Source organism: Narcine bancroftii, chromosome 1 (genome assembly GCF_036971445.1).
Source record: "Narcine bancroftii isolate sNarBan1 chromosome 1, sNarBan1.hap1, whole genome shotgun sequence".
Classification (NCBI taxonomy): domain Eukaryota; kingdom Metazoa; phylum Chordata; class Chondrichthyes; order Torpediniformes; family Narcinidae; genus Narcine; species Narcine bancroftii.
This window is the reverse complement of record NC_091469.1, coordinates 450,846,023-450,863,547: the sequence shown is the minus strand read 5'-3', so window position 1 is coordinate 450,863,547 and position 17,525 is coordinate 450,846,023. Positions and strand designations below refer to the sequence as shown.

General features: G+C 40.2%; 1 protein-coding gene across 1 annotated transcript in view; it reads left to right on the top strand.

The window, feature by feature from the left end:
* Positions 1–14,877, top strand: part of LOC138760883 (myosin-IIIa-like) — a 57,105-nt gene extending 42,228 nt beyond the window's left edge. The window contains exons 9-12 of the mRNA XM_069932192.1: positions 10,314–10,467; positions 10,656–10,744; positions 14,402–14,531; positions 14,810–14,877. Of these exons, the coding sequence (XP_069788293.1) occupies positions 10,314–10,467; positions 10,656–10,744; positions 14,402–14,531; positions 14,810–14,877 (441 nt within the window). The remainder of the gene's footprint in view (positions 1–10,313; positions 10,468–10,655; positions 10,745–14,401; positions 14,532–14,809) is intronic.
* Positions 14,878–17,525: the final 2,648 nt, after the last annotated feature.

The window sequence follows — 17,525 nt, the reverse complement described above, 5'->3', positions numbered from 1 at the left end:
CAGTGAGGTGGGCTCTGCGGTCTTCTTCAAAGGAGGTTGCTGCCCGCCAAACTGTGAGGTACCAAGATGCACAGTTTGAGGCGATATCAGCCCACTGGTGGTGGTCAATGTGGCAGGCACCAAGAGATTTCTTTAGGCAGTCCTTGTACCTCTTCTTTGGTGCACCTCTGTCACGGTGGCCAGTAGAGAGCTCGCCATATAACACGATCTTGGGAAGGCGATGGTCCTCCATTCTGGAGACGTGACCCACCCAGCGCAGCTGGATCTTCAGCAGCATGGACTCGATGCTGTCGACCTCTGCCATCTCGAGTACTTCGACGTTAGGGATGAAAGCGCTCCAATGGATGTTGAGGATGGAGCGGAGACAATGCTGGTGGAAGCGTTCTAGGAGCCGTAGGTGATGCCGATAGAGGACCCATGATTCGGAGCCGAACAGGAGTGTGGGTATGACAACGGCTCTGTATACGCTAATCTTTGTGAGGTTTTTCAGTTGGTTGTTTTTCCAGACTCTTTTGTGTAGTCTTCCAAAGGCGCTATTTGCCTTGGCGAGTCTGTTGTCTATCTCGTTGTCGATCCTTGCACCCGATGAAATGGTGCAGCCAAGATAGGTAAACTGGTTGACCGTTTTGAGTTTTGTGTACCCGATGGAGATGTGGGGGGGCTGGTAGTCATGGTGGGGAGCTGGCTGACGGAGGACCTCAGTTTTCTTCAGGCTGAATTCCAGGCCAAACATTTTGGGAGTTTCCGCTAAACAGGACGTCAAGCGCTGAAGAGCTGGCTCTGAATGGGCAACTAAAGCGGCATCTTTCACTTAAAATCTTCTTTCTTTCACTTAAAATGAAATGCTCTTGCAATGAAATAAACAAAAAGCAACAGAGATGTGTATCTCTGCAATAGGAAGGTGTAATTGTGAACCTGGTCCGTTCCTGAATCTCTGAGCAACTGCAGGTTTCAACCAGCGATAATCTGGTGAACTCTACACCAGCACTTTGGTTTCACTCACTTCCAGTTGAATGCTCTATTTGATCCTGCCTCAAACCATAGAATGAACTTTTGAGCCCAACTTTAAGGTTTTGAATCACATTGTGGCAGTGCATGAATTTAAATTCAAATATTTAAATGAATGTGCATTTTTTTTACTGAAAACACATTGCTGGAGAAACTCTGTAGGTCAAACATTGAACTTTATATAGCAAAGATATAGATAACCAATGTTTCGGGTTTGAGCCTTTCATCAAGGAAAAGATAAATTTGAGCCCTATCAAGCAAATTTCAATCCAGACTAATTTTTGCCAACTAGAACAAAGTTCAAATTTGTAACATTCAGAAAAGATTTGGGTTGATGAGGTAGAATTTCATTCATGTAACTCTGAAAATTATTGTCTGTGGTTGACCATCAGCTTCAATCAGAGAAGAGCAATAATGGACTCTCTGTTCTCCAGTCAAGCAAAGGACTTCACAAGGGAGAACCACCAGCCAGTAGAACATTAGATCATAGTACAGGCCCTTCAGCCTATGATGTGGTGCCAACTTATATAAACCTAGTCAACAATTTAAACTTTCCGTTACTAAATGTCCCAATTGTACCAGCCTTTACCACCAACCCTGGAAAGGAATTCCAGGCACCCACTATTCTCTGTGTAAAAGAGCTTTCCCCAGATATCTCCCCTAAACTTTCCTCCATTCACCTTAACAGATATCCTCTGGCATTTGTTACTGTCACCTCAGGACAAAGGTGTTGGCTGGCAACCCTATCTTTGCCTCTCAAAATCTTGTAGATCTCTTTTAAGTCACCTCACACCCTTCTTTGCTCCAAAGATAAAAGCCCTAGCTCTGTTAATCTTGCCTCATAAGACATGTTCTCCGATCCAGGCAAAATTCTGGTAAATCTCCTCTCCATCCTGTCCAAATTTCCCATATCCTTCTTGTAATGAGGTGACCAGAACGGAACACAATATTCCAAATGTGGTCTAACCAGAGTTTTATAGAGCTGCAACATTACCTCACAACTCGTGAACTCAATCTCTGACTAATGAAGACCAGCACTCTATAAGCTTTCTTTACTACCATGTCAACCTACATGACAACCTTGAGAGAACTATGGAATTGGACCACAGGGTCCCTCTGTTCTTCCACACTGTTAAGAATCGTCCTATCAACCATGTATTCTGCCTTCAACTTCCAAAATACATCACTTCACATTCGGACTGAAATCCACCTGCTACTTTTCAACCCAAATCTGCATCCTGTCTATGTCCTGTGTCACCTATGACAACCTTCTATATTATACAATACATCGCCAACCTTCATGTCATCTGCAAACTTACTGACCTAGCCCTCTACTTCTTTACCCAAGTCATTTATAAAAATCTTACAGAGCAGGGGTCCCAATGCAGATCCCAGTGGAACTCCACTAATGACTGACCTCCAGGCAGAATATGTTCCATCTACTACTACCCTCTGCTTTGTACAGGCAAGCTAATTCTGAATCCACACAGCCAAAGTTCAATGGATCCCACACCTCCTGACTATCTGAATGAGTCTAACCATGGGGGACTTTGTCAAATGCTTTAGTAAAATCCATATACACCACATCTGCTCTCCAACCTTCATCAATGTCTTTTGTTACTTCCTCAAAAAATTCAATTAGGTTTGTGAGGCTTGACCCACCCCTCAGAAAGCTATGCTGACTATTCCTGAGTAGAATCTATTTCATGAAACACTCAAAAGTCCTTTCCTTAAGAATCCTCTGCAATAGTTTCCCACCACTATCAAAAGATTCACAGGTCTATAATTCCCAGGAATCTCCTTAAAATGTTTTTAAACAAGAGGACTACATTTACCATACTCCAATCCTATGATACCTCCCCTGTGGCCAAGGGAATATAAAGAGCAATCTCCTCCCTTGCTTTCTGTGGTAACATGGGATATATCTCATCTGCTCCTGTGGACACCAATCTTAATTCTTTTAAGAAGATCCAGCACTTCCTCTTTCTTAACTTCAACATGCTCCAGTCCATCAGCTTGTTCTGCACTGACCTCACATTGACCAAAGTCCCTCTCTCTGGAGAACCCTGAAGCAAAGTGTTTAACTGGGGCCTCCCTACCTCCTCTGTCTCCAGGCCCATGTTGCCTCCTTTGTCCTTAACCATTCCTACCTCCACCCTCATCATCTTCTGTTCTTCAGGTATTCATGGAATGCCTTAGGGCTTTTATTAATCCTACTTGCCAAGACATTCTTTATTCTCGCTCTTCTCAGTCCTTTTCTGAGTTCCAAAGGCTTGAAGAAGGGTCCTGGCCTTCCTTCTTCTCCCACTGATGCTGACTGACTGTTATATAGTCAGGATAATGTGAACTATTTTGTAACCATGCAAGAATATACAGTAGTAACTGTAGTGCACCACTGTGGGGTGTATCTATATGTATATGAGTGTGTGTGAACAGTTTCCTGAGATGGTGGAAGACTCAGTAAGTAAAGTCTCTTTAGTTATTTGAATCTTGCATCTCTAAGTTATTTAAGAAACCTCCCAAGTAACACAGAGACAAAACATGGTGGCAGCGGTATAAGGGAACAAGAATAAAGCCATACAATTGATTGTAAGTCACTGATATACAAAGGAGAATGGCTGGAGCAACAACAGCACACCCAGTGATGGGCTTATAGGCTGAAGACATTGTTGAATCATTTAAAAAGTTTCAGCAGAAGTGTAATTTAGCATTTAAAAGCTATTTTTAAAAATGCAACAGCAGAAAAGGAGAGTATATTCTTACACAGTTCACATTATCCTTATGATATAACACTGGCCAATTGGGTTGCTCCAGCAAACTTTTTTTGCTCCAATTTCCAGCAACTTCAGTTTCTTGTATATCCTCTTCTTAGTGTCTTAATGTTCACCTGAAATTTCTTCGAAATTTCTTCTAATTTTTTAATATATTTTCCTTCTCCCTTGCAGGCGGTTAAAAAGGCAAATGGTATGTTGGCCTTCATATCAAGAGGGTTTGAGTATAGGAACAAGGATACCTTACTGCAGCTGTACAGGGCCTTGGTGAGACCCCACCTGGAGTATTGTGTGCAGTTTTGGTCACCTTATCTAAGGAAGGATGTTCTTGCAATGGAGGGACTGCAGAGGCGATTCACCAGGCTGATACCTGGAATGGCAGGAATGACTTATGAGGAAAGATTGCGCAAATTGGGATTGTACTCCCTGGAGTTTAGAAGATTGAGAGGGGATCTCATAGAGACATATAAAATTCTGGCAGGACTGGACAGAATGGATGCAGATGGGATGTTTCCAACGATGGGAAAATCCAGAACCCGGGGCCATGGTTTGAGGATAATAGGCAAACCATTTAGGACCGAGATGAGGAGGAATTTCTTGACCCAGAGGGTGGTGAATCTGTGGAATTCATTGCAACAGAGGGCAGTAGAGGCAGGTTCATTAAATATATTTAAGAGGGAATTAGATATATTTCTTCAGTATAAAGGTATTAAGGTTATGGAGAGAAGGCGGGGACGGGGTACTGAACTTTAAGATCAGCCATGATCTCGTTGAATGGCGGAGCAGGCTCAAAGGGTCGAATGACCTACTCCTGCTCCTATCTTCTATGTTTCTATGCATGATGTTTTTTTTTCTGATTTCAATGTTGGAATAACATGTAGTCTTCATCTGTAAGGAAATCTTCCCACTCATTGGTCTTTGGAACAACAGCCCTTTCTTAACTCACGGTGCAGCCAGGTTTTATTAACTCCATTCCCATGACACAATGGTACTGAAATGGACATTACAAATGAATTGGTGTCCTCACAGAGATCTGTAACCTCTGATGTCTTCATGTATCCTTGAACAGCTTTGCCCATGAAGCTCCGCATAAGCATTATCCTTGCCTTCCAAGCCATAAGATAGTTCCAGGCCACTGCCGGTGGTCTCTGCCACCCCTCGCACTTTGTTTCTCATTTCTGCATGACAGAAAGTCACTCAAACCCTCAGGGTCATTGGATATTATACAGAAAATGGCCCAGGAATTGACTGGACAGAACATTTGCCTGCTTCTCCAGGCTTCCCCAGAGTGCAGGCACATGCTTGCAGTCCCAGTTTAGCAGCCTTCAGCTATAGGCTTGGAGAATTTCCATGGCCTCCTGCAGCTGCCTCACCACCCTAAACACATTCTTTCTACTACTTTGGAAGCATTCTTCCACCTTCTCCATTCACTGCAGCGTCCAGTCATTCAGGAGCAAGCCCCCTCTATATAGCTCTAAGAGTTGACTGCAAAGATTGCACACGTTGGTCACGTGCTGACAACTGTGGGAATTTACAACACATCAATAACAAATGCCAAACTGAAGCCAACAATGTCAGCACAGCTTTTCTAATGTTCTTTCTCTTCATGTGATTTCTTATAACAATTTTTAGATGAGCAATAATGTTGTGTTAATGAAGCAATAGGTAAATATCTATCAGGATAGCTTCGTTGGGATCTTCACCCCTGAACAGAAAATTGATAGCTTTATAAGAATTAGCGTAACACTGTGATTAGGCTAATTGTGAGAGATGCACTGCAATGAACTAACAACCCCTTCAATTGTTTTTGGGACTAATGGGACTTTGTTAGCACTAACACAGGAACAGCAATGAAAAATTCACCAGACAATGGTAAATTCAAAATAATAGTTTTTTTTAATTAAACTGATAATAACATAACATTTCTTACTTATCTCTAAAAATTTCTCTAAATTTAATCCCACTATGTGCAAATATAAAAATGTGTGTGTAATAAAGTCCAACTCTGAAAAGTCAATTTTAAAACTTCAGCATCATTCTAGTCTTGCTTGAAGATCTTAAATTCTCAGTTCAGAAATAATTTTAAAATGCTTTTAAAGATCATATCTTCAGGTCTTTTTACCCACAATTTTGCCCTCTTTTCAAAGAGACAAAAATGTGATTATTTTCTTCCACAATGAATTCACAAATCCAGACAAGGATTAAACGAAGGGGCCATTCAAAAATAGAGCCAGTAGAATTCAGTCCTCTTTTCCAAAGAGACAGCAAAGTGGTCTTCCTTCTTTCAAAGGCCATTGATTCTGTGTTCCTCTTTTCCCAGGAGTAACAAACACAGCAGTACATATTCTGGTTACTGTAACTCAACCTTGTCTTTCACAGGGATTCAACTCCTTCTGTAAACTCCAAATTGAACTGTCCCAAAAATGTCTGAATTTGATAATATATGTCTCCAAATCATGTGACCATTACATCATTAACAAAGTCAATCCCAATTCTTGGAAACCACATGACTATCAGTTATATTTTTATCAAAATTCTGTTCCTTTTTCAAAACCACTCTGCATCCATAACAATCCCTGACCTCTGTTCAAGAGGTTTAAGTGGCTTTGTTTAAAAACAGATGGCTTCCTCAGCAGTTCTTATTGAGTACTTACATACCCCAGTTTTTAATAAAGAAAACACTCCATTGTTCTTGAATAATTAAGAACCACTTCAGATCCATTAGCTCTGTCTTCCAAGATGCCGCGACTTCAAGAATGAACTCTCTTCTCTGAGGAGAATGGTTCTCCATAAATGTGCTGTGATCTGTGTGCGATCTTGTACCAGCCCACAACTAACTTTCTAAGAACACATATACAATATTTCAACTCTACAATTTATTTTACTTAGATATTTTTACATATGAGAAATATAGTTTAACATTAAATTAAAGCTTAACACAAATCTGTTACAGTACTAATGATCCAAAGGCAGAACACCAAATCCAAACTGAAATAGAAAATGTTGGAAATACTGAGTAGGACTGGCAATACTTCCAACATTTTCTGTTTCTATTTCAGATTTACAGTATCTGCAGTTGTTTGCCTTTCAACCTGAAATGAAAAAGGTGATTATTAAACAGATGGAATAGAAAGGAAATAGTGAATGTTATTAGACGAGATTAGTATAATGTAGTTCAGGAAAGGAATCTGATTCCAGGCCTACAGGAAGGTAGTTGGCTCATCACTAACATCAAATTTTTTTCTGAAATGCAAGCCATCAATGACAATAAATGTTAGCTTTGTCAATGACAGTCAATTTCCATGAATCAATATAAAACTTCCTTCCAGCGAGAAAATCCTGAGTAGTAACGTGTCTCCTTGGAAAGTAGTGTGGAAAGCTATGAGACACTCTATATATCAATGTGCCTGTTGGATAAATCCCAATATCATTAATGCACCTACCAGATAAATTATGTTTGCATCACTGTATCTACTGAAAAAGAAATCACTAACATCCACATATCTATCGGGCAAATACTATTCGCCTCAATATTCTCTTTTCTTTGGCTTGGCTTCACGGATGAAGATTTATAGAGGGGTAATGTCCACGTCAGCTGCAGGCTCGTTTGTGGCTGACAAGTCCGATGCAGGACCGGTTGCAGCGGTTGCAAGGGAAAATTGGTTGATTGGTGTTGGGTTTTTCCTCCTTTGTCTTTGCCTCAATATAATTGTTGGGCAAATACCATTTGTATCAACGTCCCTTTTGGACAAATCCCATTAGTAGCATTGTATGTAAGGAGAAATTGTATTAGCATCAATTTGTATAGCAGGAAATTTCCATTTGCATCAGTGCAATAACTGGTCAAATTCATTGGGGCATCCACTTGCCCAGCAGGAACATTCCTTTTGCATCAAGAAGTTAAGCAGGAAAATTCCATTTGGCGAAATATGCCCGTGTTATGTAGTGAAATTTGTATTTACATGAGTCCATTGTGGGGAAAAAAAAGGAAAAGGAAAAGGAAAACACAAGAAATGAGTACGATTTCCCATCAAGATTAGCTCAAATTGTCATCAGTGGGAAGACGACCATGAAGTGAACTGTTGAAAAGGCTTGCACATCTGACACTCAGAAATGTGTTTAACTGTGATTCAGGTAGGCTGACTTAATGTGTATTGTCATTCCAGACCTACTTTAAGCCAGCAAAGAAAATCAAATGTGAAGGATGCAGTTTAGAAAATAATAAAAGAGCGAATGGAAAACGGTGCAGTAATCGTGCTTTTCCATCTGATGCCCACCTTCGCAGATAGGATTAGAAACATTAACAGTCTGTTTAAGGACTTGCTGTTATACTTTTATTACAGATAAAATACAGATGATATAAAGGCCATTTTTGTCAAGCTAATGCATTTGATTGAAGTTATCTGTATCACAAGGTCTAGCTGTCCCTGAGAGTATAAAAACCCTGCTTATGCTGTAATTTTTTACTCCATCAATCCTTTGCTATGAACTGTTGATTTGTTAAGAGTCCATGAAAATATTTGCCTTAGTTACATTCATTGGTTTACAGAGCCACTAAACAATTAAGAAAACCTTGTTAATAGCATCTTTGACATATTTATAAGCTACTACTAGGTTACATACTGCAGCAAAATGTAAGCTGGCTTTGGGTTAGGTGCACAGCTAACAAGTTAAAAATTGTAAACCATACTGAAACCTGCCTTAAAACTGACAATATGGATATTAATGCAACTGGGATAGGAGGGCAGGCAATCAATCCATTTTCAAGAGGAGACTTGCTTATTTAATTAAGTTATTTAATTAACTTGCATTCAGATTTGATTCTACCTGGCTAAATTTGGGAACCCCCCCCAAGTAAAAATTAAAGTCATGGACTATGGCATTGAAGAGGTAAGATAGTTGCCCAGAGTGGCTTGTGATTCAGGAGGAGCAGGGCTGCTTCTCACTTGATGGCCAAATTTATCTGCTTCTTTCCCCAGGATCAGACACACTCAGACCCCACTCCTAACATTTTCACTGACCTCCCTTATGATAAAACACCCCACCCCCACCCTTTTCAATTATCAGTAACCACTAGCCAAAATATCAGTAATCATTAACCACACTAGGTAGAGTTACACAGCCTTCCAATTAGTACAGATACGGGTCCTATGGACTACTTTCAAACATCCATTAATTAGACACTGCTCCTTCTTCATTTAACCCACAATCTCATTGCCATGAACGTCTTCCAGATCCTGCCACTCTCCCGGACACCAGGAGCAATTTACAGTGGCCAATTAGTCTATAAATCTGCATGTCTTTTGGAGGAAACCAGACCCCTGCCAGGGAACTCTCAAAGTTACAGAGAAAACACGCAAACTCCACACAGACAGATTTGAACCTGGGTCACTAAAGCTGCGAGTAAACACCTCCATTCACCTAATTCCATTTCTCCACCACATCCACTTTGAATTTCTCTCTAATGCCATTCTGCTTTCTTGCTCACCCGTCACACCGAAGTATCAATGAGCATTGTATCCAAAGTCCATCACCACCCCAACAGCCGAAAATCCACCACCTCCTAGGCTTCTTTTACACCAATTTCTACCATGCAAAAATATAGCCTATCAAGTTTATGTGTCGGGGGAGAAATTGCTGTTCCAAGATAAAGTTGGACGGACTCTCACACCAGAAGTTCTATTTTCAGAAAAATTCTGAACCATTAGAATCCTTTGCTCTTTTAACTTTATTTCACTTTGTAGAGCTCGTCGAAAGAATCAAAGACTTGTTGATCCAAACCAAGGCTTTTATTAGCAAAAGACAGGAGCTCTTCACAGGTGGCCGACCAGTCTGGAATGATCCGACCTGGCTAGGGACACCACCCTTTAAGGCCCAGACAGTAGGCGTGGCTTAGCTCTCAGCCAATCGCTGTAAGCACAGTCTAGATACTGTAACTATATACATTATATGCATTGGTGATAGATCTGTACTATCACACACTTAAACTACATCCCTGAGATTCTTTTCTCCTGTAGGCGTGGCAGAATTACAACTTATTGCTAGTGCAAAACACTGCACTCAGTATACACATGTAAACAAATTTAAAAATGTAAACAGACTGACTGCAATGCAGAGAGAAAAAAATCAATAAAGTACAAAAAAGTACGAGTCCTTAGTGAATCCCTGATTGAGTTTGTAGTTGAGAGTCTGATGGTAGAGGGATAATAGCAGCTGTTCCTGAACCTGGTGGTGCGAGCCTTATGGTGCATTAGTCAGTTTACTACCTCTTGAAGTTACAAAGGCAAATTCACATGACATAGATATTTTTAGAATATCTGTTAATGAAGAATTCAACAGAACTAAACTAAAACACTGCTACTTAGGCTAGAAATCTGAATCAAAATCTGAAACTGCTGGAGATGTGATAAAAGGTTTCCAGTCAATGAGCATGAATTGCTGACTGCCTTTTTCCTCTCTCCTGAGATGTTGACTATGTGCACGCATGCAATGGAATTGGATGATTATGTACCTTTCTCTTCAATGCAATTCTAGAATGAATATCTGAATGAAGGTGTGGACGCTCGATTAGTTGAATTTGAAGACAACCAGCCACTACTGGATATGTTTCTGCAGAAGCCCATGGGACTCCTTTCATTATTGGACGAAGAAAGTCGCTTTCCCCAAGCCACTGACCAGACACTTGTAGGCAAGTTCTTAATATAGTATGTGGTTGAATAAGCAGTGAAAATTTTTAGGTTACAACATTAAGGTTGGGTTTTTGCCACATTTCAGTGTTATTTCACTATTGTATCGCTATCACACCTGAAGGAATATTTTCATTGTTAAATGATAAATAAATAACAAAATCACTAACAAATTACATTTTGCCAACAGGAAAGTTTGAAGACAATCTCAAATCCAGTTACTTCTGGAGACCAAAAAGGGTTGATTTGAGCTTTGGAATTAATCACTATGCAGGAAAGGTGAGCACTCATTAGGCATCCAAATATTACAATAACACTAGGTTGAAGGAAGTATAAGGTTCAGTCTTACTCAATCAAATATCATAGCTGGCTGGTATTAAACAGCAAGAGTTGGATTCCACTTCTCTCGTATAACCTTTGCGCTCTTCATTAGCCCTTATTAAACCTTTTGACTCAAAGTCCTGAGATGGCAAGTTCAGCAGCCCTATTTTTAGCCTTTGGTGCACTGACCAAAGAGCTGCATTTAATTCTCAGCTTCTGGTGTACAATTATTCTAGCTGAAAACTGCAATCCTTTCAATGCAAGTTGGGAGAAATGTTTCCAATGTTCCTGACTCAACAACCAGCACTTGAATAAGTCAGTGTCTGATATACCGCATGTTGGTCTGATTTCCTTGAGTGTAACTCCATCAAGAATCTCCAGATAAAGTAATGTTGTCATTGAGTCTGAAAGAAATCATCAAGCCAACTGGTGAAAAAAACAAGGAGCAAAGGATCAAAGAGACTGATGGAGCCCTCTGCATAGAGAATTCCCATTTTTTTAATCCTGATTTATTTTGGCTAGGTAACCTGCTAAGTTTCTCTAGCACCTTTGTGCACTGCACTGGATCCCAGCATTTGCAGAATTCTTGTTTAACTTATTATGACTCTGTATCCCTTGGTTTTGCATATCCAATATCAGGGAAACATCATTCCTGACCCAGTCAAGCCAGGGAGAAGTTTGAGATGACCTATAATTCTTCTAAACTCTGAAGCATATAGATACAGCCTGTTTCATCATTTCTCATGGATCAATACACTCCAAAACATTCTTCTTAGGCTTATCAAATATAACTTTCTTTCCATAAGTCCATGTTAATTCTGCCCAATCCTATCATGAGTGCTCCTCTTAACCTCTTCCTTAATGGTAGAGTGTCCACTACAGAAATCAGACCAGGTAGTCTTAGTTCATTATTTCCTACTTTTCCCTCCTTTCTTGAAAGAATTGTGTTGCATTTCCCATCATGCAAACAATGGGAACTGTTTTAGCATTCAGTGAAATTTCAGAAAATGGCAAACCAGCGCACCCACAATCTCCAGAGGAATCAAGTCATCAGGTCCTAAGGAGTTATTGCCACGCAGCTTTATTAACCACCCTGTATAATTTTGTTACACATGCTAAATATTTTGGCTCTTCATTTACTCCAGGACCATTGTTCTTCATTATATCTTGAAAGGGTTTTTGACTTATGAAAATGCCTTAATTTTAGTGGGTTTAAGGGGTATTGCTGGTAATGTTTATCAATGATTCCCAGAATTTTAAGGGTGAAAATGACAATGAAACCAATCACTCTTGCTGTCATTTCTTTGTGAAACTGTCAAAATTGAGGATTTCCATGCATACATAGTGCAAATTCCCATGTTACTGTTGCAGTTTCAGTATTCAGCCACACAGTTAGCGCAGCAATTAGTCCGACACTATTACAAGCGCCAGTAGCCCAGTTCAAATCCAGTGCTCTCGATGAGGAGTTTTAATGTTCTCCCTGAGTCCTGTGTGGGTTTCACTGCCTGTTCTGGTTTCCTTCCACCCTCCAAAGGCATATGGGGTAGTAGATTCATTGGGTGGCACAGGTCTCAATGGCCAGAATTAGCTTTGACCATGTTGTTAATATCATTCCAAAAAACATTTTTTTTTCTGTTTATTCATCATCAGGTTGTCCTAACTACAATGTACTTTAAAAAAAAACAGTCAAAGAAAATAGTTTAGTCATGGAGTATTATAGTGGGGAAACAGGCCCTTTGTCCATGTTGGCCAAGTTCATCTCACTGCATTTGCCTGCATTCATTCAATATCCCTCTAAACCTTTCCTATATCTCACGGCTCTTGAACTTAATTCCCCAATAAATGAAGACCAGCATACCATAAGCCTGCATGGCTACCTTGAGAAATCTTTGAATTTGGAACCCAAGATCCCTCAGTTTTTCCATACTGTTATGAATCCTGCTACAAACCATGTATTCTACCTTTAAGTTTGACCTTCCAAGATGCATCACTTCACACGTAGCCGGATTGAACTCCATCTACTACTTTTCTGTGCCCTGTCCATATCCTGTTCTAACCTATGACAACCTTCTACACTATCCACAACACTGCAAATCTTCATCTCATCTGCAGACTTACTGACCCATTCCTCTACTTCTTTGTCGAGATCATTTATAAAATCCATAAAAAGCAGGAGTCCCTGCAGAACTCCATTTGTCACTGACCTCCAAGCAGAACACATTACATTTCTACTACCCACTGCTTTCTGTAGGCAAGCCGATTCTGAATCCACACAGCCAAGGCTCCCTGGATCCCATGCCTCATGACTTTTTGAATGAGTCTACCATGGGGGACCTTGTCAAATACATCACATTTACCATCCTACCTGCATCAATTTCTTTTGTCACTTCCTCAAAAATCTCTGGTAGGCTCTTGAGTGAAACAATTACAGATGCTGTAATTGTAGTAAATACACAAAATTGCTAGAGAAAATCAGCAAGTCCCACAGCATCCATTGGAGACAAAGATACCGTATAGAACTGTTTCAGAACTGAGCCTTTATCAAGATATGAACAAAAAGCTTGAATAAGACAGACACCCGAATAAAAAGGTAGGGAGAGGAAGAAGGGGCAGAGGGAGAAGAACAGTCCAACAGCCAAGAGGCCATAGATGGGGATGGATAGGAGGGAAGGAGAAAAAAGCTGAGAATTGATCAGTGGGAAGGGAATTGAAATGGGTAGCCACTGGGAGATCCCCATGATTACAACAGACAGAGCGAAGGTGCTCAACAAAGTGATCTCCCAGTCTGCGTCCAGTCTCTCTGATGTAGAAGCCACATCAAGAGCACTGGATGTATTAGATGACCCTTGCAGATTCACAAGTGAAGTGTTGATTCCCTTGGAAGGACCGTTGAGGGCACCGAATGGTGGTGGGGGAGGGAGTGAGAGTGCAAGAGCATTTTCTACAGTCACAGGTGTAGGTACCGAGGGGGCAATTAGACGGAAGAGATGTATGGACGATGGTGTCACGGAGAGTGTAGTCCATGTGGGAGGTGGATTAAATTGTCAATTAGTCTTACGATCATTAGAACAGCCAGACAAGACTGTCATCCATTCCCAAAAGTAATATGTTATTACCTTTCTTATGGCCTTCCCTTATGCCAACCATCTTCGATTCATATTTGACTTGATCTGTCACTTAGCAATACATTTCTGCTTTGTTTTACAACATATAAGGAGATCATTGAACCATTAGTTCTCAGATGAACTCTGGGCAATTTACAATGGTCAATTAATGTCTTTTGGATGTAGAAGGAACTGGGAGTACCCTGAGAAAACAATGCTCTCAGAGGGACAATGTATAAACAATAGATAGTAGCCATAGTCATGATCAGACATGGGTGACTAGAGGAGTGAGGTGGCAGCATTAGAGGCTGTGCCCCTTACAGCTATAATCTGTTAGATCTCATAATAGTCAAATGACTCATCATCCATGTAAGGAATAAAGTCCAAGTCATTCATTGCAACAATCTTCTTCAATCATGTTGTTAAAATTATAACTTGGGCCTTTTCCATCAAACTTTTGTCTTTACTTTTGACATTGATATAATTGTGGCCCTTGTACTTCATATTGCAGGTACTTTATAATGCAAGTGGCTTTCTTGCAAAGAATCGAGACACTTTGCCAGCTGATATAGTGCTGCTTTTGAAGTCATCTGACAATAAAATTACTCGGCAGGTTGTAACACACCCACTCACAAAATCAGGTACGGCTCTATGATTAATATTTTTCAAAAATACTCCTTTTCCAAAACATTTGAAATCTTTGTAACTTAATTTATTTTAGCTTTTTCACATTGCTGCAGTTATTCAAGTTCCAATTTTCCATACCACAGATGTCTTGGGGAAATGGAAGTTTGTTACATTGCAAAGTTTGTTCAGTCATTCATAACATGTAGCATTCCAATTTGAAGAGTTCGGGCCAAAATATTGTGTTTCTTCTGCTTCTGCTTGTTCAATTGTTTTCCTTTTTCTCATTTTTCAGATCTCATTCAGATGTTCTTTGTGTATCCAAAAGGCCAATTTGGTCAGATGAGTCATTTGCTGTTCTGATTGCTAACCTGTTTCTCAGCCTTAATACAATCTCCTTAATACTGTGTCACAATTTCAGCTGAGCATTGTTTAGAAACAAATTGTTTCCAGGTAAAATACTTTCATGAAAATTATTCTTTTATAAACTGTGAATGGAGGTCTTCTATGACAAACAGACGTGTTTTGATGTGTATTTGGAGCATGAGGGTAGCTAGGCAAAGGGTAGATGAACTCATTGGCAAAAGAACAGAATTTATACCAGAAAAGAGAAAGTGGGCAAGGTCCTAAATTAGCACTTTCTATCGATATTCACCGAGGAGAAGGAGACAGATAATGGTGAGGTCAGGAACTGGTATATGATATTCTAGATCATGTCAAAATTAAGAAGGAGAGGGTGTTAGGGGTGTCTTGGAAAATATTACAGTGGACAAGTCCCCAAGGTATGATGCAATCTATTCTAGAATACTGAGGGAGATGAGGTATACGAATGCTGGGGGTTTTGTAGTCACAGGCAAGATTGCAAAAGATTGGTTTTATTGGTTTGGGTATTGAGTATAAAAATTGGTAAGTCTCATTGTAGGTGTATAAAACATTGTTAAGGCTGCATTTGGAGTCCAGAATAATTCTTGATGCCAGACAGTAGGAATGATGGCTTTTGAAAGATTAATGAGCACGTGGCCTGGATCAGACACTTTATCTTAATTGACAGTTTGGGCAAATTTGCATTGTTTTCACTGGAGCATCAGAGATTAAAGGGAGATCAGATACAGGTTTATCAAAATTTGTGAGGCATTGATAAGTTGGATAGTCCAAGTCTTATTACCAGGGTGGGAATGTCAAATACCAGCAACAAACAATCTCAACTAGTCAAACAGCATCAGTAGGAGGAAAAAGAATAATAAATATTTTGGACTGCAACCTATGTTTCTCCTACTGATGCCGCTCAAACCATTGAGTTCCTCTCGCAGATTGTTTATTGCTCAAGATTCCAGCATCTACAGTCTCATGTATGTATCTATTGTCAAATTGCCAGAGTGGAAAGTGCTTGGAATATGCTTTTGGGGAGGTGGCAGGAGCAGTTACAATAGCAATGTTTAAGAAGCATTCAGATAAACACATGAACAGAGATTGCACATGGGCAAATAGGATTAAATAGGAAGCTGCAGATGAAGGAAAACGATCTGCTAGAGGACTCAGTGGGTCAAGCAGTGGGAGGCATTACAGGTCAGAACCCTGTATCAAGACTTCAAGACAGTTTCACCTTAATCATTATCGTGATTCGCTATATTGGCATCCTGATTGGCATAGGCTGAAAGGCCTGTTCCAATACTATACTGTTTTATGTTCTAGAAGATGTTGGAAAATGCAGTAAATTTATCATCAACTTAAATGAGAGAAAAATACAATAATTTTGATGTTGATTCTTTCTCAGAATTACTAAGTAAATAAAGTGGTGGTGACCAGCTAATTGGGTAATCAATCAGGCGTAAGGGATGTGATGTTGAGGCTTTATCAGGCACTGGTGAGGCCACACTTGGAGTACAGGGTACAATTTGAGGCTCCTCCATTAAGAAATTATGTGCTGGCATTGGAGAGTGTTTAGAGAAGATTCACAAGAATGATTCCTGGAATGAAAGGATTAGTGTATGAGGAATGTTTGTTGGCTCCTGGACTGTACGCCTTGGAGTTCAGAAGAATGAGGGGGGAGCATTATAGAATTATTTTGATTGGTAAAAGGCCTGGACAGATTAGAAGTGGCAAACTTGTTTCACATGGTAGGGATGTCTGGGGCAAGAGACCTCAATTTCAGGATTGAAGGACATTCATTTAAGTCTCAAGTCATGTTTCTTTGTTGTTCATACCATAATCATTGCAGTGTACAGTGAAAACAAGATAGATTTCTCCAGACCAGGAGCTGGTTATTTACATGGCTAAATTACATCAGAAACTTTTTTACAAATAACATATCTCTTATAAATATCATGTTGCATATGCTAGTCCTGTGTCCCCGGAGTTCCGAAGCCTCATGGCTTGGGGGAAAAACTGTTTCACCATCTGGTCATGAGGTCCTGAATGTTTTGGTACCTCTTCCTGGATGGCAAGAGGGAGAACAGATTGCGTGAGGGGTGTGTGGAGTCCTTCACAATGTTTATGGCTTTCCGCAAACAACAGCCGTTATAAATTTTCATCATGGCAGGGTAAGAGACCCCAATAATCCCCTCTGAAATCTTTACTATCTGTGGCAGGGACTTGCATTCTGAGGTGGTGCAGTTCCCAAACCAGGCAGTGATGCAGTTACATAGGATCCTCTGTAGAATGTAGTGAAGGTGGAGAGTGGAAGCTGGACTTTTGACAACCTCTGCAGGAAGTAAAGGCATTGTTAGGCCTCCTTGGCAAGGAATGCACACCAAGGAATTTGGTGCTCTTGGCTACCTCGACAGTGGAGCCATTGATGGTCAACGGAGAGTGATCCCCCTGGACTCTACTGAAGTCGACCAATCTTATTTTGTTGACATTCAGGAGTAGATTGTTGTCTCTGCAACAGTCTGTTAGTGTTGCACTTCCTCTCTGTAAATTTAAAAACAGAATCCAGTTTATTGCATTGAATACGTGTCATGAAATTTAGTGTTTTGCAGGAGCAGAATTGTGCATTACAAATGCAAAGATTG